Source organism: Alligator mississippiensis, chromosome 5 (genome assembly GCF_030867095.1).
Source record: "Alligator mississippiensis isolate rAllMis1 chromosome 5, rAllMis1, whole genome shotgun sequence".
NCBI classification, from domain to species: domain Eukaryota; kingdom Metazoa; phylum Chordata; order Crocodylia; family Alligatoridae; genus Alligator; species Alligator mississippiensis.
In genome coordinates this window covers 2,827,888-2,851,371 of record NC_081828.1, presented here as the reverse complement: position 1 = coordinate 2,851,371, position 23,484 = coordinate 2,827,888, and the positions used below count along the sequence as shown (strand labels likewise).

The 23,484-nt window shown below is 44.9% G+C and overlaps 1 protein-coding gene across 4 annotated transcripts in view; it reads right to left on the bottom strand.

Moving 5' to 3' along the window:
* Positions 1–23,484, bottom strand: part of MAST2 (microtubule associated serine/threonine kinase 2) — a 309,296-nt gene that overhangs the window by 267,683 nt on the left and 18,129 nt on the right. For all 4 annotated transcript variants that reach the window (XM_059727771.1, XM_059727772.1, XM_059727773.1 and 1 more), the window contains exon 2: positions 3,583–3,730. In XM_059727771.1, the coding sequence (XP_059583754.1) occupies positions 3,583–3,730 (148 nt within the window). The remainder of the gene's footprint in view (positions 1–3,582; positions 3,731–23,484) is intronic.

The following is a 23,484-nucleotide window of genomic DNA, read 5'->3' as shown; positions in this document are numbered from 1 at the left end:
CTAACTGTCCTGCCTGTCTGTGTAGGCATTCCTGTTTCTGCTTTCATTGCGATATCTGTTGTGACTTCACAGAAATGTAGCCAGCATATATTGACTGTTCAAAGCTATATTCTATTCATATTAAGAACGATTGCTTGCAATCCACGTAGAGCGAAACCAACTGTTCCCTCAGTTCTATACCATCTTGGGCACAAAAAGCACGTTTCCATTTCACAACTCAGATATTTTTATTTGACTGATCATTCTGAGGAAGGAAGTCTCTTATGGCTGAAACAAACCTATTACATGCTTGATTCAGTAAATCTGAATTTACAGAACAGTGGGAATGATGCAATTTCCCACATGGCGCTTTAAGTGAGAATAGCTTTTTAAGGGAAAGAATTGTTCTCCTTTCTACTACACAGATTAGGCCCTTGAAAGCATCCCAATTCAGGTTTCACCAGGGCCAAAAGGGCTAGCTAGGTCAGTACTGAGTAAATTTAACCCTTATGCAGCAAATATCTCAGAAAAGATGTATTCTTGAATTCAAGTTTACTATTTAACTAGGCATCGCACTGTTCAAAAGACTGAAATGTATCCCCGTGAGCTCTACCTATATCCTACTACTGTTGTGTCTAATACTATAGCTATACATTCCCCACAGTGGGATTTGCAAAACTCTCTCAAGTGTCTCGCTCAGTTTTACAAAAACTACTGGCTCCGTTCCTTTTTGCTTTCATTACAGGTCACTACACTACCAGGCAATTTTCATGTTTGCTCACACAGCATGTCCTAGAATATAACAGGGGTTTAGGTTGTAGCCATGTCGGTCTAAGGACATAGGCAGACAAGGTTCCTTGGGTGAATTTGATATCTTTTATGAGACCAATTGGTCTAATAAACCAATTGGTCTTTTATTTAACCAATTGGTCTAATAAAAGATATCAGATTCACCCAAGGAACCTTGTCTGCCTAGAATATAACATGCACTTTGTATTTGAAAGGCAGAATAAAAAGATCTTTCCTTATAGTAAGTAACTGAATAGCAGCAGCCAGAGATCTGAGCATGCTCCCCATCTACTCTCTGCACGTCACATGAAGATTTTACTTCTACTTTAGCCCAGTCACTAGCAAAAAAAGCTCTTACCATATTTCTCACATATAACGTGCAGTGAAATATCCAGGAGGTGTTGTTTTTTTTGCGGGGGGAGTATGTGCCATATACAAGAAAATATAGTACAAGGAATTTTATGTTGCTCGTTATTTTTATTTACAATTAGAAGGCCCTTACTGTAAGAATATATTGTGAACCTTTACAATAAGTCTCAGTCAGTGACAATTTAACTTTCAAAGAAACGTTTATTAGAAAAGAAGCATGTTAAAAAGCTGTACACTAATTAATACTAATTTTCAAAGAATATTAAAGGAATACATAAAGCATCTCACCTTTCAACCAGTTACATTTCGGATCTATGGAATGGCATTATTTAATTTAGCTTTCAGAACTTAATTTTCCAATAATATTTGATTTTTTCCTTTTTGACATAGACAGTTGGAGTGCTATGTCCACGTTCCAAGAATCCCAAGACTGCTATGTGCACGCTCTCGGATGTCTACTACTCTTATGCATAGCACAACACTTAACGTCCCTAAATTTTTATCACAAATAGCAAACAACATAAGTATCTAACTTGCAGAAGCAAAATGTACAATGCAATTATATCATTTTAAATTTTCTTCAACTCTAATCTCAAAAGCTCACAAAAGATACTGTATTTTCTCACATATAACACATCTCCAAATACAGCACTCACCCTATTTTTGGAAGGGCCCCGAGAAGGGAGTGGGGGCGACTTACCAGGGAGTATGGGTAAGCACCAGAGGTCTGGGACCTCCAGGGCTGGGACCACAGGGCCCAATCCAGCCCTGCAGCAGGACCCAATCCAGCATGCCATGCGGTAGGACCCAACCTGACAAACTGGCGGTGAAGCTACATGCTGGGCCCAACCCTGCACACTGGCTCCAAAACTGCAGGATGACTCTGGAGCCATGTGCTGGGTCCAGGGCTGAGGAGGACTGAGAAAAATGGGCATTACCTTGTATTTTATTCCAAGGGGCTGCACTAACCTATCCTTGTGGTAGGTTCCTATCAGCATGTTTCCTGAACACAGGCCATGTGTTTTATAGCATGTTCAGTGTTGGCTGCATTTAATCAACTTCATAGCTGGTTTCCATTACTGAGCACATGCTGCTTCTGGCAGCAGTTTAATGACAGACACTGTAGTTAATAAGGTTTCCTTGGATGCACATATGAAATAAGAGGCTTTTTTCCCATGCCCCTTCACCCCAACAGACTAACCAGCTGGGCATATCGAAGCCCCCATAGTGAGGGAGAGAGTAGGGCAGGGGTTGGGGTGGGGCACAGGACAGAGCCGTGAGTGGCTTGTCCAGGGTCATGGCTCCTGCCGCTGACTGCACTCCTAGGGGAAGGCAAGGGGGGGCACATGCCTTTCCACTCTCCCTCCCCTCCCTTCCCCCCCCCCCAAGATCTGTGTGCAGGGCGAGGGCGGGCTGGGGCCACATACCCCCCTCCCTCCCCTAGGGGTGTGCACAGTGGCAAAAGCTGTTCCCCCACCACACCCCCTGGATGAGCCGCTCACGGCTTCATCCCGCAACCTGGTGGGGCAGCGCCTGCCCCTGCCTTAGCCCAGCCCCACTCCCTCCCTCACCACAGGGCCTCGATCTGTACCCTCCCACACCCTCCTTCACCCCAACAGATTTACCAGCGGGACGCTGTTCTCCAAGCTTCCAGGCTGGCCGCATGTAGGCTGTGGCTGCACGCATGCACGTGGCATTTATCAGTGACATTATCGGCCACATCAAACAAAAAAAGCTGATTGCTGATAACATCAATTTTCCTTTTATCACTTCTGATACAATATGGACCAATGTATTGATGCACCTCTATTAAAAATACATGTCCCATTGTCCTGCTATTCTTATACATCAAAGCTGCCCAGGGAAGTTGTAGAATCTCCTTCGTTGGACATTTTCAGGAAGATATTAGATAAGCATGCATCTGGGATGGTTTAGGCATGTGATTCTCAACCAGGGAGCCACAAGATTCTTGTAAGGGTGCTGTGGGGTCCCATGCTATGTTAGCACTGTTAGGTGTAGACACTGACACATGATTCACAATACAAACCCAGAAATTTCACATAGGAATCTAGTGTCAAAAGCATTCTGACCTGTTGTAGTCTCTCAGTTCTCTGCAACAGAATACTTGCTCAATCACTTTCCCACAATCAAGAAATGAGTGAAAGCTAAGAGCTGGCATCTTCCAAGGGGTGCCCTTGAGTCTAAAAAGTTAAGAACCCTTGGTTTAGGAATAGCAAAACCTACTTCTGTGCAGGGGCATGGACTACAAGACCTTAGCAGTCCCTTCCAAATTTACACCATCCAGTAGAAAATCAGCATTTGATTCCACAGTATCACAGGAAGAAAAATATAATAGAATTACTCAACCTATGACTGCTCTTGCTCTCTCTGATAATATCAAGCATTTTGTATTGAGTTATTATATGCACTGTATACATTGCTCACCAGACAAAGAACTGGCCAAGCTACCCCGCCGTAGTTTGCAGTCATCTTGACTTAGCTGACGATGGAGTTTAGTTTTCCCAGTGGATGAAAAGATATCAGGGTTACTGAGCTTCCTGCACCGCAGGGGAGGGGGTTCTATTACCACATCCTGGAGGAAAGAGAGAAGAGAGATAACAATTTGTAAGAATCACCTAAATAGGTTTCAAAAAACAGACAAATGCTGGGACACTAATGACCTCAGTTTATGAATGGTCTTGATGCCTGCCTCTTCTTATTACAGAAGTTATAGACAAGCTGCCATTAATTGTCAACTTTGCAAGCTATCACGTATTGCCACAGAGTCCAGCATGAGACCCTACAGTCCTATTAGGGATTCATTGGCATTATCATAATACGTAAGAGAAGTCAGAAAGAAAACTTCTCCCAAGCATGTAAGTAAGGTCCTTTAGTAGCTTCCCACTCTCCTCTAGAAATTCTGAATATGTGAAGAGGAAGAAAGAGTAATTTAGGATAATGTACATATTTAAATGAAATCAGAGTCGTGAAAAGGCAGGATACATTTTATCAATTCACATGAGAGGAAACATGCCAATACAGAAACTGAAAAAAAATATAGCAAACACCCTGTGAATAAAATCATTTACACTCAACTGGTTATTTTTATACTTATTCCACTCAAAAAACTATATCCTTGGCCTGAACTAAGGATCATCAGATCATCTTTGTAGAATGTCTTGGGTCCTACCATCAAAAAACCCCAAGATGTGTACTTGTCACACACACAAAACTATTTACACCAGAGAAAAAATATTTAAATCAGAATTGGGCCAGGCAGAAGAACAATGATGGTTATAGTTATTCTATTTTCACTACAAGTTGTAAAGATTTTAGATCTGTTATAAATCACTATTAGGTCAATTAATATCTTGCAATGATTTCCAAGACTGTTATATTGCATAGATTTAAACCAGTAGTTTTCAACCTATGGTCCACGGACCCCTGGGAATCTGCAGACTGTGTCGAAGGGGTCTGCAAAAGATGACTAGGATAAATCAAATGCATGTGAATAACCACACTTACAATTTGAAGGGGTCTGCATCTCCATTCAAAATGTTTAGGGGTCCGCAAATGAAAAAAGGTTGAAAACCACTGATTTAAAAGATCCTGTGATACTTTTTATAAGTCTTCACTATAGTCCTTGGCCAAGTTCCCCCTCCTCTACTGTCAGGTAAAATGGTGTGCATGTATTATGGAACTGGTGGCTTCCTTCCATAGCACAGGAATCCACACATTTTTAATGCTCTTTCTGCTGATAAAATACTCACCTAAGAGAATGGGTACAATTTGCAGGTAACAATTTGTCTAGCCAAGCTAACCCAGATGATGTTAACCAAATTTTTCACATCTGAACTTTCAACCACAAATCTGTCCAGAGTAATGAAGCCCCATAACTCATTACTTGGCAGAGTCAGCAAAACAACAGGGCTAATTAGCTGCAAGGAAGTGCAGAGGGCAGCCTGCAGGGAGGCCGACTGCCAAGCAGTAAGCCTGCAGATAGATGATTAGCAGTGTCTGGGCCTTGTTGCACAGGAGAAAGGGTCAGATGACAGGAAGAAGTGGTCAGTGTGTGTGTAAGTCTGACTCCATGCCGCTGCCCGGATAGAGCACCATGTTGCCACATGCCCTTAGCTCCGTACCAATGCATGCCTCTGACTCCGTGCTGCCTGAACACAGTTCTGTGCAGCCACGCAACTCGAGCTGTGCCATGCGGCAGTGCTAAGGGAGTACAGCCGTGCACTGCTAATGGCATGCACTTCTTGTGGCAGTGAGAAGTTATATCTGCTTGGAAAAAAGGCTTGCTGAGCGCCCTGTGACAGCTGAATCAGGTGTTCCTGTTACTTATCCATGAATCACAAATTGTGTTACAACTAAGAAGTTTAGTTAAAGTTTAAAGGAAAATGTTTTGAGGCCTTGTGAGCGATGGCACAGCTGAAATTAATCATATAAGGAAAACATGAAGGCTTGTACTGCTATTGGTTAGTCATATAAGGAAAGTTTGCAGCATAAAGATTGTGAGTGGCTGTGAGCCAACAGCATAGCTCAAAGGTTATAAATTTTCTAGCACATCCGGGAATCGACAGAAGGGACATGCAGCGTAGTAGAAGAAGCTATCACTGTAAGGAGGAGATGCTGACTTGGATTCGGTGGGCCGGTAGATCTTGAGGAGCCCAAAGACTGAATACCAGGGTCCTTCCCGGTATCCCCTTGGACAGCGCAAATTGGGGACGCCTGACTTTGCTGAATTTTGAAAGGCTTGTTGTATACCAAGCATCAAAGGGGACTGCCGATAAGTTGTTGTCTCGGAATTTTATTGTCGGTCATTGTTGTCTTATTATAGTGTAGTTGTGTGTTAGATCAATAAGCCTTTCTTACCTTTTACTCCCGACCACTCTCTCAGTCCCGAACCCTCCCACTGGAGGCCAGGGCAAAAATTGGCATCACAAACAGTATTGAGAGAGGAGGTATGGAGGGAGTTAGGTGGGCCCCGTTTGTGGCTTTGCTTAACGAGGTGACGGGGAAGGAGAATCCCTGGTGGGATAAGGATAGATTGAGATCTGCCTGGAGTGACCCGGGAACCGTACCCGATCAGTGGGCTAGGTTTGCTGCTATCGCCGGGGTAAACCCAAGAAGGAGTGCCTATCATGGCTGCTGGCCATGTGCCTGCAGTTAGGGGCAGAAGAGAATGCCCAGCTCCGGGAAAAGGTCACCTAGTTGAGTAAGGAGCTGGAGGACGTAAGGGATCCCAATATGGCATGTGGCATAAGAGTGGCATGTGAGGCTGTGCAAGCTGTCCATAGTCGCCTAGAGGTTTTAGAATGAAAGGAAGGAAAGATTATGATTGTGCGCGTGGCCGCTTCCTTTCAGAGAAAGGCACAGTTGGCACAGGCTGTACAGCCTCCCCTTCAAGAAGGTATGGCAGTACTTCCATGGTGAAAAACCAGAAGTGGAGCTCTGGGAAGATCACGGGGAGGGAACGGATGAAGGGAAAGAGACCGACAACGAGCCTTGTGCTGAACCGCCCCCATATGTCCCCGCCCGGAGGGAGCAGCCCGGCCAAGCATTTCCAGTAGTAGCGACTCGTACAGGGCCGCAAGGGGGAAACCCCCAAACAGAGCTACGTTCCTTTATCTGCACAGAGATTCGAGATATGCAGGAGCAGCATAAGTCCAAGCCAGGGGAGCCAGTAATAGACTGGCTAGTTCGAATCTATAGCGAAGGGCCCTCCGCAACATCAGTGAGCCGTGTGGAGGCGGCCCAACTCATCCAGCACCCCAAACTCCAGTTGAATCAGTTTGCAGGAAGTGGTGAAAATGTTACTGTTTTCTGCTGTGCTACAGGTGACCGCTGCCAGTTATGGTAATATGGAAGAACTTAACCCCACCTCTCAGGTGTGGGCCAATTTGGAGGAGGCTGTCCGCTGCTTGTATCAGTAAGAGCTGACTGAAATCATTCATGAAGGAGCTTGGACTCACACGCTAGATGAGGAAGCTGTGACAGCACTGGTGTGGAGGAGTTTTTGCTGGCGAGCACCAATGGAGTGCACCTCAGCCCTGTTGGCCTTGGAGCCGGAGGTGGTGGGCAACCCGGTAAGAGATATGATCCAGCGATTAGTGCAGCTCCTGCCTATCTTGCAGAAGCTGGGATCTGCAAACCAACGAAGGGCGCCAAGGCCATGGTAGTGGCCCCAAGGAAGGACAAACCCCCTGACCCTCCCAAACTGTTGGGGAAAGTCAGAGAAGACTGGCCCAAGGCTCCATGAATAAAGTTGTGGAAAGACTTGTTGGCTGTCGATTTCAGTAAGGCACAAATTGATGGACTGCCCACCAATGTCCTGCGAGGGCTGTGGGCTAAACACTGTAGCAAAGGGGCAAGCCTGAAAGCAGAACCTTCTGCGCCGCCGGCAGTGTCACCAGGGTTTCTGCCCTAAGGGTGGAACTGTTGACATTTTCCCAGGCACATGCAGGGTCGCCACCACTTACCTAGGAAGTCTGGCCAGCCCGACCCCCAAGAGAAGGGGCCACCACAGGGGCGGTAGCAGGCCACGGACTAGCATCTAATATTGGCTCCTTAATTCAAATACCCGTGCAGATTCAATTAGGTAAAAGCGAGAAGTCAATCGATATGCTATTAGAGATGGGTGCCCAGATTCGTATTTTAGATTCCGCAGACTGGAAGGGGGAGAAAGGAACCCCTTATCAAGTAATTGGGGCCGGAGGCATTAGACCAGGCTTGTCCAACATGCAGCCCGCCAAGGCATTTTCTGTGGCCCACAGTGCTGCAACGGGAAACGAAGGTAAACATGGTTTACTTTCGTTCCCGCCCCTTGTCCCTCCCCCAGCCCCTCAGCAGCTTCCTAATGGCTGCTGAAGGGCTGGGGAAGGGACAAGGTTCCCACACGCACAGTGTCAGCTTGACGTTGCTGACGCGGTGTGTGTGGGAAGAGGAGTGCAGACCTGGCCTGCCTCCTCCCGTCCCCAGCACCGTGTGGGAAGCCACCGCTTCCCGGCCCGAGCAACTCGCTGCTCCCCGCTCGCAGGCGAGAGGCAGCCCGGCTTGGCTGCCTGGCCCCGGGTCACTAGCAGAGGCGGAGCAGGGCGGGCAGGTGCCTCCTTCCACCAGGCTGTCAGCATTGGCCGCGCCGCACAGGACAGCCCCGGGCTCGGGCGGAGTCTGCACTCACTGCACCCGAGGTGCCGCCCGGCCCCAGCTCTGGCTCCCTCCAGCCGGGCACGGCACGGCAATGCGGACCCACAGAGGCGACGCAGTGGCTGGGCTCGCTCCCTTTGTCTGCCTCTGCCGCCTCCTGCCCAGCAGGGGCGCCGCTGGTAGGGTTGGGTCAAGAAGATGGTGCCTCCCCCAGGGCCGGGCCGGTGACTGTGGGCTCCTGGCACCTGTGTGTGTATGGGGGGGGGAGGGAGGAGCGGTCCTTGCCTTTCACAGGGGAGACTCTTTGCCGTTTTTGATTGCAAAAGGGAAAATGGGGGCAAAGCGGTTATAGTGTCTTGCTGCATTTGAGAGAGGCAAGTGTAAGTCCTGCTTTCTACTTGTGCTAGAAGCTGCCTCCTTTTTGCCCCTAGCTGTATTCGGGAACCGAGTAATTTATTCTGGGGAGTCCAAGGTGATCCAACATAATGCCACATGGCTCCCTGTGTGCTTTTCAGAAAGAAGCTTGTGCGCCCTAACTTTGCTGTCCCTCTGTGCTAGTAGGGAAACTTGTGTCTCCTGCATGACCACACAAGTGTTTGGTATTATATTTCTTTGTTGCTTTTTATATTGTTTTTATTTTGGATTTTAAACCACATTTCCAGACCCATTTCATTGTCACTTCCTGCAACTTCATTGGTGTCAAAGGTCACGTGACATCACTTCCTGATGTGATACCACTTCCTGTGAGGTTTTTGAACATGGCTCACTGGCCCACTGGGTGATAAAAAGTTCGTGATCCGGCCCCACCTTCAAAAAGGTTAGACACCCCTGCACTAGACGACCAGGACATCTGGTCCGAGCAACCTTCGCATTACCTAACGGCTATAAGGTAACGGCAGCAGCAGTAATACTTAAAGGGGGACCAAGCTTACTAGGACTAAATGTACTAAGAGGACAGCAGTTTGCCCTGGAGCAAGAGAATTAGCAGTTTGGGTGCACAGTACCTCACCAGGAACCAAAAGAAATGGCTATAGCAACCGTAACTCAATGTAGCATGACCCCATTAATTCTGCTTCCCATGAAAGGAGTACACAGGCCCCAGTACTGAACTAAGCCTGAGGCCACACAACCTATCCAGTGTATTATAAACTAGCAGTTAGAAGACGGAACTATTATCCAAACCTACTCTCCGTATAACAATCCAGTGTGGCCAGTGTGCAAGGCAAACGGGGGGTGGCTGCTGACTATTGGCTTTCAAGCTTTGAATGCTAATACCGACCCCCCCGCAGCTGCCGTCCTGTCTCTACCAGCCTTAACAGAAGACATCCGGTGTTATGGGCCTGCGTGGATGAGATCCGTTGGTATTAAGGACATGTTTTTTGCTATTCCCATCCATGAAAGTCATTGGCCATTGTTTGCTTTCACATGGATAGGGCAGCAGTATACTTACACCGTGCTGCCCCGGGGTGGATACACAGTGCCACCCTGGCTCATGGGGTTCTAGCTACCGTAGTTTGTGAGGTCCAAGAAAAGTGCCCCGACGTACACATGTGGCAGTATATAGATGACGTCATGGTGGGCAGTCAAGACAAAAAGGCTGCCATCAAGGCATTTGAATCATTAAAGGAGAGGGTGCGTGCTTTCGGATTCACCTTGTCTGACCACAAAGTCCAAGGGGTAGGACCCCAGTGTGAATTTCTAGGGATAAAATAGCAGAATGGGGAGCCCACAATACCAACTGAAGGGCTGTGGAGTATAGTGGAGACCCCGACTCCCACCGATATGAAGGAACTGCAGGCCCATTTGGGAGCGCTCAACTTTTGTCATATGCACGTTCCTGAGTTTGGCGTATCAGCTCGTCCATTGTATAACCTGTATAAGAAGAAGACTAAATGGGAACGGGGTCCTGAACACGAATATCCATTACAGGCCCTTAAGAAAGCAGTAACTGTCCATGCCTCCCTAGCAGCATGGAGACATCCAGAAGGAGAGCTTTGGCTTCATGTAGGCGTCTCAGAAGGAGGACCACATTGGAGTCTGTGGCAGAAAGAGTCCTCAGAGGCAGAAGGAAAGCCCCTTGGATTTTGGAGCCGAGGCTGGAGAGGGGTGGAAGTAAGGTATACTCTCTTAGAACAGATGTTGTGTGCAGCAGCGGTGGCCCTGGAAGCCACGAAAGTGTTAAGGGGGGAATTACCCACAGTTATCACTATTCTAATACCTATCCTCAGAAAAGCTGTCAGACCGCCAGCTGCCACCCAAGAGAAGAGTCCAAGACACCATGGTCCAAAAGTAGATTTATTACATCTTGAGCCAGGTCCAATGAGCAACTCCAAAGGGATACCCTGCATTAGTTGAAAGGGTCACAGAAAGTACGATTAATGTTTATCCTGACCAGACAAGCTGTAGTGAACTTTCACCCATCAAGGAAGCACCTCCTTTCTCACCCAGAATAGAGATCTCGGCCGATGATGAAGTCTGGTTTACAGATGGGTCTGCTCGAGGTCGTGCCTGGAGGGCAGCTGCCTTGAGGATTCAAAATGGCAAGCAAGTGGTATTACAAGGCCTTGGAAAAAGTGCACAGTACACTGAGCTCAAAGCAGTGCTCACCGTGGCTGTGGGAATTGGTAGAGGGTCCACGTCCTGTAAAGCCCATTTATATTTATAGCGACTCCTGGATGGTGGTAGAAGGATGCACTAAATAGCTACCCCTATGGAACAAGAAAAATTTTAAAAGATGAGGACAAGACATTTGGAGCCATGAGGAATGGGAGACCTTATGGAAGTTGGTCCAAGATGAGCTTCCTCTACATATTCGACACGTTAGCACAGCGCATGGGAATAGGACAAAGGAAGGCCCAAAAGCAAAATGGAATAGATGGATTGATCAGCTACCAAGAGAGCGCTGAAACCGTGCATGTTAAAGAAGAAAATGAAGCAGTTGGTCCATCATTGCCCAATTCCTCCTCCCACTGTACACCTGAGGAACGAGCCGCAGAATGGCTACATCAACAACATGGGCACCCTGGGTGTGATAGGACCGCCTGCCTGCCTGTGTCTTGGGACATTCATGTGACTAAAAAAGAAACACAAGAAATAGTTGACGCATGCATCACCTGCTGCGAGGTCAAGATGCCTTGCCTGACTGTCCTGTTGTTGTTATGTGAGGGAAAAGTAGCATGGCAAGTATGGCAATGTGATTTTATAGGCCCCCCTCCCTCGAACTTCTTGTAAGCGACAATAGGTGTTTATAGCTGTAGAAGCCATCGCAGAAATAACGTTCGCCTGCACCTTGGCGAGAGCTACTGCCCAGGATACTTGTGAAGCACTGGAAACTTTGCTAACCCGTGTATCCACCACCCATTGAATTACAAAGTGATAATGGCCCTCACTTCTGCAATCATCTTGTGTATGACTGGACCGCGAAACAGCATGTTATGGACGTATCACATTCCTTACCATCTGCAGTCTAACGGATTAGCAGAGCAAGCCAATGGCATCCTCAAATGCAATTTGCACTTGGCTGCTGGCCCGGCTCCTAAGGACTAGGACTTGCACCTGGATCGAGCTATCAAATGGGCCAATAACCAACCTCGTTCAGGAGGTAGCCCCTATGCAGCAGGCCTTTGGATTGGGTGGTCCCCGCGAGCCAGCAGTAGAGCGACCTAGGGGTGGTAACCTGGGAAAGCTCCAGGCAGGGGATCGAGTAGTAATAAAACATCCTCAGGGAGATAAATGGGAGGGGACATTATTGGCAAAGGGTAAGCATAATACTTGGTGGGTATTTAAGTTAGATTCATCTAACGGGAACCGAGCTCCTTGTTGTCTTGTTCCTACAGACTGGACCTGTCCGCAAGCACGGCCACAGCCATTCCTAATTGAGCCTGCCGCTAAAGACGAGTCCTGTTCTATCACCTGCCTGAATCAGCTGGCACCATGAAGGGGAGGACTGTTATAATTGTGTTCTTCTTACTAATGCCTTACTGTGTTTCTTGGGTAGGGCGTGTCTACTATCCTTCCTATTACCCAGATATTAACAAACTTACTCCTGAAGATTTAGAGTGGCCTGACCCTGAAGAGCATTCCGCAGAAACGTGATCAGATGACCTTCACATAGTCCGACCTCAGTATCCATACTGGAAGAAACTCGCTACCCTGGAGCAGGTGAAATCCTGGCCCCTGGGCAGGAGGAACAGAACAGTTGACTGGCAAGGTGGTAACTGTCAGCGCACCTGCGGCACCGGTTATTATCTTGGGTTCGTTCCCTACCTAACGGCTGGAATGGCTAACTGTGGGAGAGAAGGTAATTGCTGTAGCTCTGCTCGTCTATGGACTTGTTGTTACATACTTCCTGAGGGAAACCCCATTAAGCTTAACGCCCCTGAGTCTTTGCCTCCACCAGTGCATTCCACATCTGTTCAGTCTCTCAGGCCACTGCGTTTGTGGGAAAATCTACCCCCTCCCATTCCTATGGCTGACACCACTCTCCAGCAATGGTGTGAGACCCACCAGGTGGGAGGGAGTGCTACAGGCGGGAACAAAGTTATTACTTGGTTTGTAAATCATACCTACACAGAGGCGTGGTGGAATGGTACCCACTTTAATATAACTAAAAGGAGGCTGTATCTGCAAGTCTCCCCAACTTATCCCCATCCTTTAATACCGGTAGGATTTCTAAAGCAAATTGGTGCTATAATTTAGCCAAGACAATGCCGTTTCACCAACCCAATACAACATCGTCCCCATGAGCGACAGCGGGAACTCTTCCGCTCTCTGGGAGGCGAGGCATGGTTGCAGGTTCCCAAAGCGGGAAGGATAAATGTAAGCTGTGAGGAGACGGGGTGGTCACTGTTGTCTTTGGCCGTTCCCTCATGGGAGGCCCCGACACCGCCCTTGTAGAACACCACACCCTGGTGGCAGTCACAGGTTAAAACCCCAACTCTCCTAAACGCTTCATTGTTCACTGCCCGAGTATTATTCAGACCAGAACAACGGTATGTCCGAGCTACCCTTCCAAACTGTTCAGCAGGAGCCCGTGTAGCTGAAGGGTTACTTAGGTGGCAATGGCCGACCATTTTCCGTTCCACAAATACAGTCGAGTCCCACAAACGAAGAGATGCTCCAGGTTATCTTTGGGACGGACTTAACTTGGCTATGACTATATGGAACTTAGACAAATCCTAGAAAAATGCTGAAGGAGTAACTAATCTCCGACAAGCGGTGGGGCTGCTCGCTAGGAGAGGCATGCTTGAGGGGAAAGCCTTGGAGGATACTGACGAATCGATAACGGATGTAGGATTAGAGGCAGCCCGTCTGGCCCAGGCCACGATGGACACTGCTTTTAGAGCAGATAAAAATCAAACCTGGAGTACTGCTTGTGCACAAGTTCAGTTATCATTAAACATGCATTTTTCCCAGGTAATAAACAACATTAAAGAACAGGAAATGACCCCCAGCTTAGAACATCATGGAATGCCCGCAACATTTGAAAAGAGAAACCCCTATCAAAGCACCTGGATTACCACTTGGGAAGGCTGTAAATAAAGGGAAGTGTTCCTTCCTAGTGCATGGGGTAAAGAATGGAAGCTGGACCACTGCTCATTTGCTTAGCACAGGGCTAGGAGGAGGATGCCTTTAGGACTGGAATCTACATCGCCCCATATGGGAGACAGTTACCCCAGATGGCCCTTGGTATGTGGCACAATCCCCCCTAGTTCAAATCAGTAACATCTTAATTGGATTAGGAACCCTATAGAAAGGATGGCCTCTTAGCCCACCCAATATGACCTGTGTACACGAACTACCTAATGTGTCATATGTGACAATAGGGCAACACGTTTGTTGGGAAGGACCAGGTCACTTACTGTGTGAATATGGTACCACCTGGACCTTGTGTAGCTCGTGTTGCTTGGAAGCTAAGACTGGAGCCGTTGCTCTGCTACAACTAAGTAACCGTACTATTGCTCTAAAATGGACAGAAATTTCTTCTGAGACCATAAATCCTCAACTTTACGATACCCACTTATGGGTATCAGACGTAGACATGCCACAGTTAAAAAACTGGAATAAGGTAAAAGATAAGCTGCCAGAGCCTTGTGGCAAAAGCTTGGCAAGGCACTCAATTGGCCCTCCTTGCTCAGGAGGGTGGACGAATTATCAGTTTGACTGTCAATGTGCCTGAGCCATGTAAATGGTATGATGTGATTTGTGCTGTTCACATGTCACTGTATATTACCTCAACCACATGGCTGACCACATTAAGTGTTATAGTGCTTTGTATTGCCCTAGTAGCAGTAGCTAAATGGTGTTTTAACAGTTGTTGTCGTAAATCTGTTCATTCACGAGTCCATGCTGTGCAAGTTAAACTCCAAGATCCCTCCCCATTCCCTGATGTAGCACATGTAGCTTTAGCATCCCAACTGTAGCCATCACAGGGCTTCAGCAAGCAAGGGGTGGAGTGTGGCAGTGAGAAGTTATATCTGCTTGGAAAAAATGCTTGCTGAGCACCGTGTGATGGCTGAACCAGGTGTTTCCTGTTGCTTATCTATGTATCGTAAAATGTGTTACAACTAAGAAGTTTAGATTGGCTAGCATCTAAAGAAAGTCATAGAATCATAGAAAATTAGGTCTGAAAGGAACCTAGGGGGCCTAGTGCAACCCCTGTTCAAAGCAGGGCCAACCTCAAACATAGCATCCCAGCCAAACTGCTCCAATGGGCCATATATAACCAACAGTGTCTCTAAAGCATATATTCAAAGAGACATTTTTACAGAAGAGGGTTTATACGTATACAAAATCCTTATTTCTTAACCCACATGAAATATTTCCCATGGCACTTTTCAATAAACAAACAAGCACTGAAACTTGTTCTAAAGCTTACACGACTGTTGAAGGATTGTATAAAAAAAGCTCTAAACTTGCTTAGTGGATTAGCAGACCAAGCAGAGAGGTCTGCAAGAGTTAAAAAAAATAAAAAAAAAAAATAAAAAAAATTAAAAGTTAGATTTTTCTCTGCTCTTATAATCAAGAAAGTCATTATGTTATGATCTCGTAATGCAACATTTAATGACAATGTACTACAACGCTAACCTACTGTCTGCCTAATTTAAAAATCTCATGTACATAGTGTGTCAGTCAAAATCCAAAGAAAGGAATTGATTTGTAAATGACAGAGCTACCTTTCAGAAGACTGTCAATCCAAACGTTAACCAGTAATATCAATCATCTGTAGTTCACTCATGGAGCAAAGCAGGAACTGCAACTTCAAGTAAAGACACCATTTTACAAAAAATAAAAAATACGAGTGAGAAAGCTCTTGTCCCACAGTGGGATATGTTATATGAAGGGGGCTGATAAGCCAGGTAAAGAAATTCTGAAGAAAATCATCACAGCCTTTCATTTTCCTTCAACAATGAAGCGTCTCTACCAGGTGACTTCTGCAAAGCTTAGGCATCTAGGCCAAAAATTAGAATTCTTTATATTTTTGTTTGTTTTGGGGGGGTTATTTTCTTTTTTATTTTCTTTCATGGCAGTAGGGAATTGAGTCTGGAAAACGAGACTGGCGTGGGCACGGGAGGATGCTCTCCTAGGTCACAGAGGCAGGAAACAGGAAAGGGTGGTATGGAGAGGACTGCTTTTGAATGAGGGGCAGACTTCTTTATTTTAATATGTTATTCTGGTTTTACAAGTTTTGTCTTTTGTTGCAAGTTTTATTTTGTCTTTTTTTACACAGCGTGTTGTTAACTTGTACAACTCATTAGAAGGTTAGAGGCAGTTACAGCCAGGTTAAAAAAAGGGACTAGATAAATTCATGGGTAATAGGTCTATCAATAGTGATTAAACAACAAAGAGATGTGTCCTCTGGCCTCTCTCAATCAATGATGGTGGAAAAAATGAATACAGGATAGATCACTCTAGATATTCCTGGTTTAAAGCTCTTCCTTGAGAGCATCCACAACTGCCACTGTCAATAGGATAATCGGTTATGTGGACTATTGGTCTGACCCAGGATATTACTTCTTACGCTCTTAACCTCTCCTGAACTTTTTTTGGAATGGGAAGCATCTAAAATCTAATAAATGAATAAATACAATTTTAAAACAGCAGAAAATTCAACTAGAAGAAAATACGGACATTTTCTTTTGTAACTGAGAAGAATAGGGCAGCCTGAAGAACTGAAGAACAAAGTTACCCCAAGAACAAGCAGTTCCACTCACTTAAATCAGGAGTGTGAACCTCATCCAGCCCCACAGTCTTGTAGGTCACTGGGCCTGGTGAGTGGGGTTGGCCCGGCACCGCACATTGCACGGCCCAGCCCAGAGCTGGACTGACTGCGCGTGCTGCACTCAACGCAGAGCCAGCATGGGGCACACACTGCATGTAGCACCCTGGCAGATCAGCTCTTCATGCCCAGCACAACCCAATACATACTGGCCCCAGAGCCAGCGCACAGGACCAGTCCAGCAGGGTGCCACCTGCAGCACATGCCCCAACCGACCCTATGATGCATGCAAGGCACACAGCACCAGGTCTGGTGTGTGGGGTCGGTCCAACAGGCTGTACGTTCAACACCCATGAGTTAAATGGCTGCAGCACTAGAAGTAACAGCACTTTTGCGTTGCCAGGTTGAAGCTTTATCTTAACATTACTACAATCAGTCAGATCAAGTAAAGCAAGGGTGTACAACCTGAGACATGCATGCCACAAGTGGCATGGGCTGCAAACTCTGTGTAGCACACAGCAGATTAGGGAGGGGACAGGGAGCCCAGCAGCAGATATAGCAGGAAGCAGAGAAGACTGGGCAGGGAGCAGAAAACAGAGCAGCAGACTGGGAAGAGAAAGGAGATTAGACGGGCACTCAGGGAAGGTGCGCAAGCTAGTTTGCGGCACTGCTGATTAACTCCATAGCACAGGTACAACGTGAGGTATAACGTATTCAAGTCTCCACTTAAGACTCATCTATTCTACACTTTTACATCTTAAGGCAGCAGCACTACAAAGTAACTGTAGTTTATGACACTTTAGGACAATAATTGTTAAATGGATTCTACATCTATAGATGGAAGTTATATGGCAGTGGAAGCCAACCTTTTTGGTAGATATGCCACACATTAGCTTCACCCCCCTCCACCTCCCCATGCCACTCTGATCCCTTTCCATTATCCAGTCTGCTTCCTGTCCTCTGCTCCTTTCCTGATCTGACGCTTCTTTCTGCTCCCTGTACCATCTGCTGCTTTGTTGTCTGTCCCCTCCCTGATCTGCTGCATGACAGACTGCCTGTGCCACTTGTGGCAATCATGACAGATTAGCCACCTCCATTATAAGGCATACAGTACTATTACCCCACATCAGTGAGCCTTAGAAGCCAATAATATTGGCTACAAAAATAGCATGGTGATTTGAGCACAGCTTTGAGGACTGTCCAACAGAAGACGACACACGTTAGTGCTCTACTGTTATCAGAAAGCATAAAGGAAAGAAATTAAAAGATTCAGACGTACCAAAACCACAGTACAATAATGAATTAAAATCCAGGAATGCCAGCAAACTCAGCAGAGAGCATCACAGAGCAACTGAACATAGACATAAAACACTTTTAGCTTAAAGGATTGATTTTATAAATATTCTCTGCCACACAAACAGAACACAGGCTTACTTAACTCTGCTCAGGGTCAAACCAATCACCAGATTTGGGATCAGGAAGGAATTTTACTCCATGGTCAGATGGGTACTGTGGGGATTTTGCCTTCTCTAGCAGGGGGAATGGCCTTCTTCCTTGGATTTCTCAAATGCATTTCAACAACCCTTGCAACAGCAGGACACTGACACCCTCATCCCCCTCCACCTGTGGCAGGTCAGGGTGCTTTTGGTATCTTTGGGCAATATGCCTTGAAGCTAGCCAACAGCATTAATGGTATAGTTTTAGTAATAGGTTAGACAAGGATTTGTATGTAATAGTTTGGATGCAGAAGATCGTGCCTTGAGTGGGTTGGACTCACTTAGCAGTGCTCAACCTCCAACCTTTAGGCCAAATCCAGAAATTTGGTAGCAGGGGAGCAGCGGTAGCATTAATTGCTGCTCCAGTGCTGCCAAATTTCCATGTGCCTGGGAAGACCCACAGGCTGAGTAACATGGTCCTGCATGCTAGATCAGGGTGGCATGTGGCTAGATTGGGTGCACAGGATCAGTCCCGTGCAGCATCTGGCCCATGAACCAGCCCACGGGACTGGAAGGCTGAACACCACTGGACTTCCACTGGTCCCTTCCAGCCCTACTTTTCCATGGTTTTGTGAACTGGTATGCTGAAAAAAAATATTCAAGACTTTAAAAAAAACAACCCACAGTAGGATGGTGTGTGCACTGCAAGCTGCTAACTTTTTAGTCAGTTCAACTTTATATTGAGGCAGAAGGCAGAGTGGATTTGCACCTTTAAAACTAACTAAACTAGGAGACTTTCTAAAAAAACTGATTTTGGTCTAAGATGCAAATCTACCCCGCCTTCTGCCTGACTTCAGGCTAACACGGCTAACTGCCTCTGTCAATTTTATTTTGCCATTTGTTTTAGAACATTTGGGGTTTTTTTTCCTTTTCATGGAGCAAATAAAGAAACATTTCCTACTGTATTTTGCCTTATAAAGGAGGAGGAGAGCTTTGCAAGTAGGATGTTTCTTTTTTGCTACTGCTAAACATAGTATATAGAGACTTCCATCAGAGATGATATGTTGCATGCTATCATTAAGTCTGCACTGTAAGATATTTTATAATATACTGAAAATGAAAATTGAAGGTCCATGAAAGACGTCAAGCCAAATTTCCAGAAGTAATACTTAAAGCAGTGAAAGCATGCTAGTTATGCTATAATTGAGCATAAACAAGTTGTTCTGACTCCCTAGCTTGACAAATCACAGACAGAGAGCATAGCTAGCACTTTCCTGGGAAGCTGAGCCGAGTTCAAACTAAACCAAAATTGTATGCTGAATAAAAGGAACTTGAACTAAGGTTTTAACTCTATATAATTTCACTCATGTAATATAAGAGGTAGGATCCTAAAGAAAAAAAAATACAAAATTTAATTGAATCAACCAAATAAATCTCAGCAGCCTCTCCAAAACTATACTATAAGGCTCATTAGAACAGACGCATCAAATAAAGTGTTGTAGTATACATCATTCTGCAAAAAAAAATATTTTGGTTAACAGAATTTTATATTATTTTTCTATTCAAGATATTTGATAAAGGTATTCTGCAATAACTCCTAAAATTGCCCACAAACTTTAAAGGGATTTGATTAGAAATATGTTAGTAAATTAGTTATTTATCCTGTAGCACGGGTTGAGAGAAAACTGTTACCATGCTACAACACAAATTTAGAATATACCTGTTGGGGCAAACCTGGCTGCTGACATCACTGCTTAAGACAACTTCTAAGTGAGCTATAATAAATGTTTAAGACATCTAGACAATCTGTGCTTGTACAACTAGGCTGAGATGACAGATGGCTGAAAAGATATGCAAGAAAAATAAATGTTCACCTCCCCCTCCAAAATAATTCTAGCTTCTTACAAAGTAGGGGAACTTGCTTTGTGTGGTGTCATTACAAGAGGGATCTTTTTCTAGATGTAACCAAAACCATCACTCAACTGACAATATGCTTTAAAGGAATGCTATATTATAAGCCTTACTGAGCTTCATAGAGGGAAGTTCAAAGAAACACCTACTAAAAATAACTCTGTAGCATAATTATGGGAAATCATTGAGCTGCCTGCTCATCAAACATTTAAATATTTTTGAATGCAGACCAAGGGTTGGTAACTTATGGCCTGAGGCCCAGATCTGGCCCAAAAAGCCAGGATGCTGGTGGCAATTTGGCAACTGGATCACAAGCAGTGTTCTGCCACTGGACTATGCTTTGCTAGTTCGGCTTGCCACTGCTAAAAGGTTGCCAACTTCTGTCAGAAACTATTCTCATCTCTCCAAGAAGCATGCCGAGATGTAAAAAAACAGACTGGGAATGTGATCACAGTTTTGAAACACAATGAATTCACCATTAACAGTTCTTAAAACAAAGAATTATTGCAGATCCTCAGCTGCTATAAGTAAGGTAAATTTAAACTGGTGATATCTAATACTAACCTCTTTTAATAAAAGGAAAGAGGACAAAGAGGAGATCACAGAATCACTGAAAAGTACAGCTGGAAGGCACCTCAAGAGGTCATCTGGTCTAACTCCCTGCATAAGGCAGGATCATCCCTGTGTAAACCCATCTCACCCAAGTCTTTGTCTAACCAGCTCTTAAAACTTTTCAAGGATGGAGGTTCCACAACCTCTCCAAGCAATCTGTCCCAAGACCCAAGTGTTTCGTCTTACCAGGTTTATATCTTTGTATGAACCATAATATTGGATGCGAGTGTATTTTTGTGTTTTATAAAGGAACTCTTATTACCTGTCAAGTAATTGCTGATTAGGCATCAGGATGGATTAAGGCTATTCATACTTAAGAGGAAAAATGCCTGGTCAGCTGAGGAAAAGCAGTCACTGAGATTTCCCCTGTGAACTGGCTCTGCATAATGACTAGCTAAACGGGCCTCTTCAAATGTAAAACACAGCACATGAGCTGAGGCCCATCCCAGACAGTGATTTCAAAAGGGGAAAAGTGTTAGTTGGGAAAAAGTCTAATCAAAGACTTTTTGCGGAGAACAAGAAAGAGATTTAATGGCTAAGGACTAGATGAGTAATCTAGGTATCTGAAAAGATATAAATATTTCAATATAAATATTTCCTATGTGTGACTGGATCAGGGAAGATGCCTAGCCTGATAAACAGATGTACCTCTAGGGGAGGAGATTATATGCATAGTATATACTCCCCAAAAATCTAGACAACGAGACAAGGAAGAGTACTTTACATATGCAAGTGCAAAAATATCATTTTCCAATCAGACCCTATGCTAATGCTAGCAACAAATACAACACTTAGGGAAAGTTAGGAGAAGTAACTATTAAAAAGGCAGACAGGGTATCATACAAGATTTTAAATCTACCAATGCCTTACTGGTTAACTGAAGAAAGGTAGCCTGGGAAGAAGAAACCAGGCTCAAGAACACTAAGCAGTGAATAAGAATTGTTTTTTTCCTTTTTGTACATGGTCCTTCACTCCAATTCTATAACCTCCATCTCTTCACTAGCACGACTCTAATTAGAGTTCAATTCAATTGCACATGGCAAGAATATTCATGACATGCTAAAATATGAATAGCAATTACACAGTCAGTCCATCTATGATGCTGTCTGCTGCAACTATTAGGAGACCCATGGAAAAAAAAACAAATACCTTCACTGGAAACTCCTTTAAGATCTTTCAAAAACAAATTATCTGTAAAATTTGAACTTCCACCAAACCACACCACAGGTAGCTATTATGTCACGGGCCCCAACCTCATTAGCTGAGAAATAGGCTCAGTAACCTCCTGCCCGTGGCAGGGGACTGGACTTGATGATCTTACAGGTCCTTTCCAGTCCTCTGATTCTATGATTCCAATTATGAGAAGGTAGTAAGAAGAGAAATGGGGAACTCCTTCAAGTTCTGCAAGAGATCCCTTCTGTAAGTCTGAGGTTGTATGGGTTTAAGAGGAGGAAGTATAGTACCTAATTTAATTAAGGCATAGCTGGCAAGTTTCCTTAACCATTTACGTTACGGAAGGTGGGGAGGGGAAATGGTGCAAGGAATCAGGTTTTTACTGCTTCCGTAAGCATCACATTTGCTACTGCCAAAGCCTAAGCAAATACACAGGGCCAAGACTTGAGCCTGAAAGCATGGAAAACAAGAGCTGAGCAGGAACACTGCTTCTTAGGAGCCTTCCTTTATGGTACAATGCTGTGCCCCCAAATAGCACCTCAGTGATTTTATACAGCAGTGTCAGGTTTTGAGGTACTCTTCTCCCTTGGTAATGATTTTTATTGCTGTCATTAAAATGGTTGATTGAGAACGAAGTGGGACCAAATGCTAAATTAAAAGCTAGAGTGAAGCCTGGAAGAGAAATTCATGCAGTATGGCCAGCTGGCTCAGAGGAAGGCAAGGCAATCTGCACCTTACAGTAGAGATTTCATAAATACATAAAATAGCTATACTTTATAGAGAGAAATATCTATTAAAAATCTATACAATCTCTACTGTAAGGTGCAGATCTACCCTGCCTTCCATTTTCCTCGGAAGACAGCAGAGTGGCTCCTCTGAGCCAGCTGGCCATACCGCATGAATTTCTCTTCCAGGCTTCACTCTAGCTTTTAATTTAGCATTTGGTCCCACTTCGTTCTCAATCAACCATTTTAATGACAGCAATAAAATTCAGTACCAAGGGAAAAGAGTATATATGCATAATACATACTCAAAACATATACATACACATCTATACTAGCACAAGCGATCGTGGGCTGAAGCTTACTGCATCAGATGCTTCAGCCAACAAAAGCCTGTGCTATACATATTTCTACTTTGGTTAGTCTATAAGGTACAAATCTAACCTACCTTCTCCTTAACTTCAAACTAAAACAGCTAACTACATCTCTCTTTCCAAGGAAAGTCAGTCAACTATGTACTGAAATAATCAATTGGTTAGACTATCCCACACTGATATGCATATGCTGTAGAAGTCAGAAAAGAAGAGATTCAACACAAAGGAGACTCCAGCCATCTTAAAAACGATTAATAGCATCCAAATAATGGAAACCCAATTCACCGGCGCACACATTTTGTTTTCTTTAAGCTTGAAATGTGCCACATTAAGAACATAACAGTAGAAGGTCATCAGTATTGAAGAGGCAACAACACTGGGGAACTCAGAAATCCCTGACCTTGGCTTCCTCCTCTAGAAGTTAGGACTCTCCTCCACCATTTAATATTGTAGGTCAAAAGCCAAATGGAGACAAAGGCAGACAAGGTTCTTTAAGTAAATCTGATATATTTTATTAGACCAACTAAAATAGTTGGAAAAATTCTTCTTTATAGCTTTCACATACAAACACCCTTCTTTAGGCAAAGGGAGACAAGAGACTGCATCCAAGATCTTCTGCAAACAAGCAGGACAAAAAAAAAGAAAGGATCCAGAAGCCATTGAATAGTATGACCTTGTGAGACAACAGCTTGTTTTTGAAAGGGGAAAAAAGGTGTGTGCAGTCCCACAGAGGGCCCTGAGCCCACAGC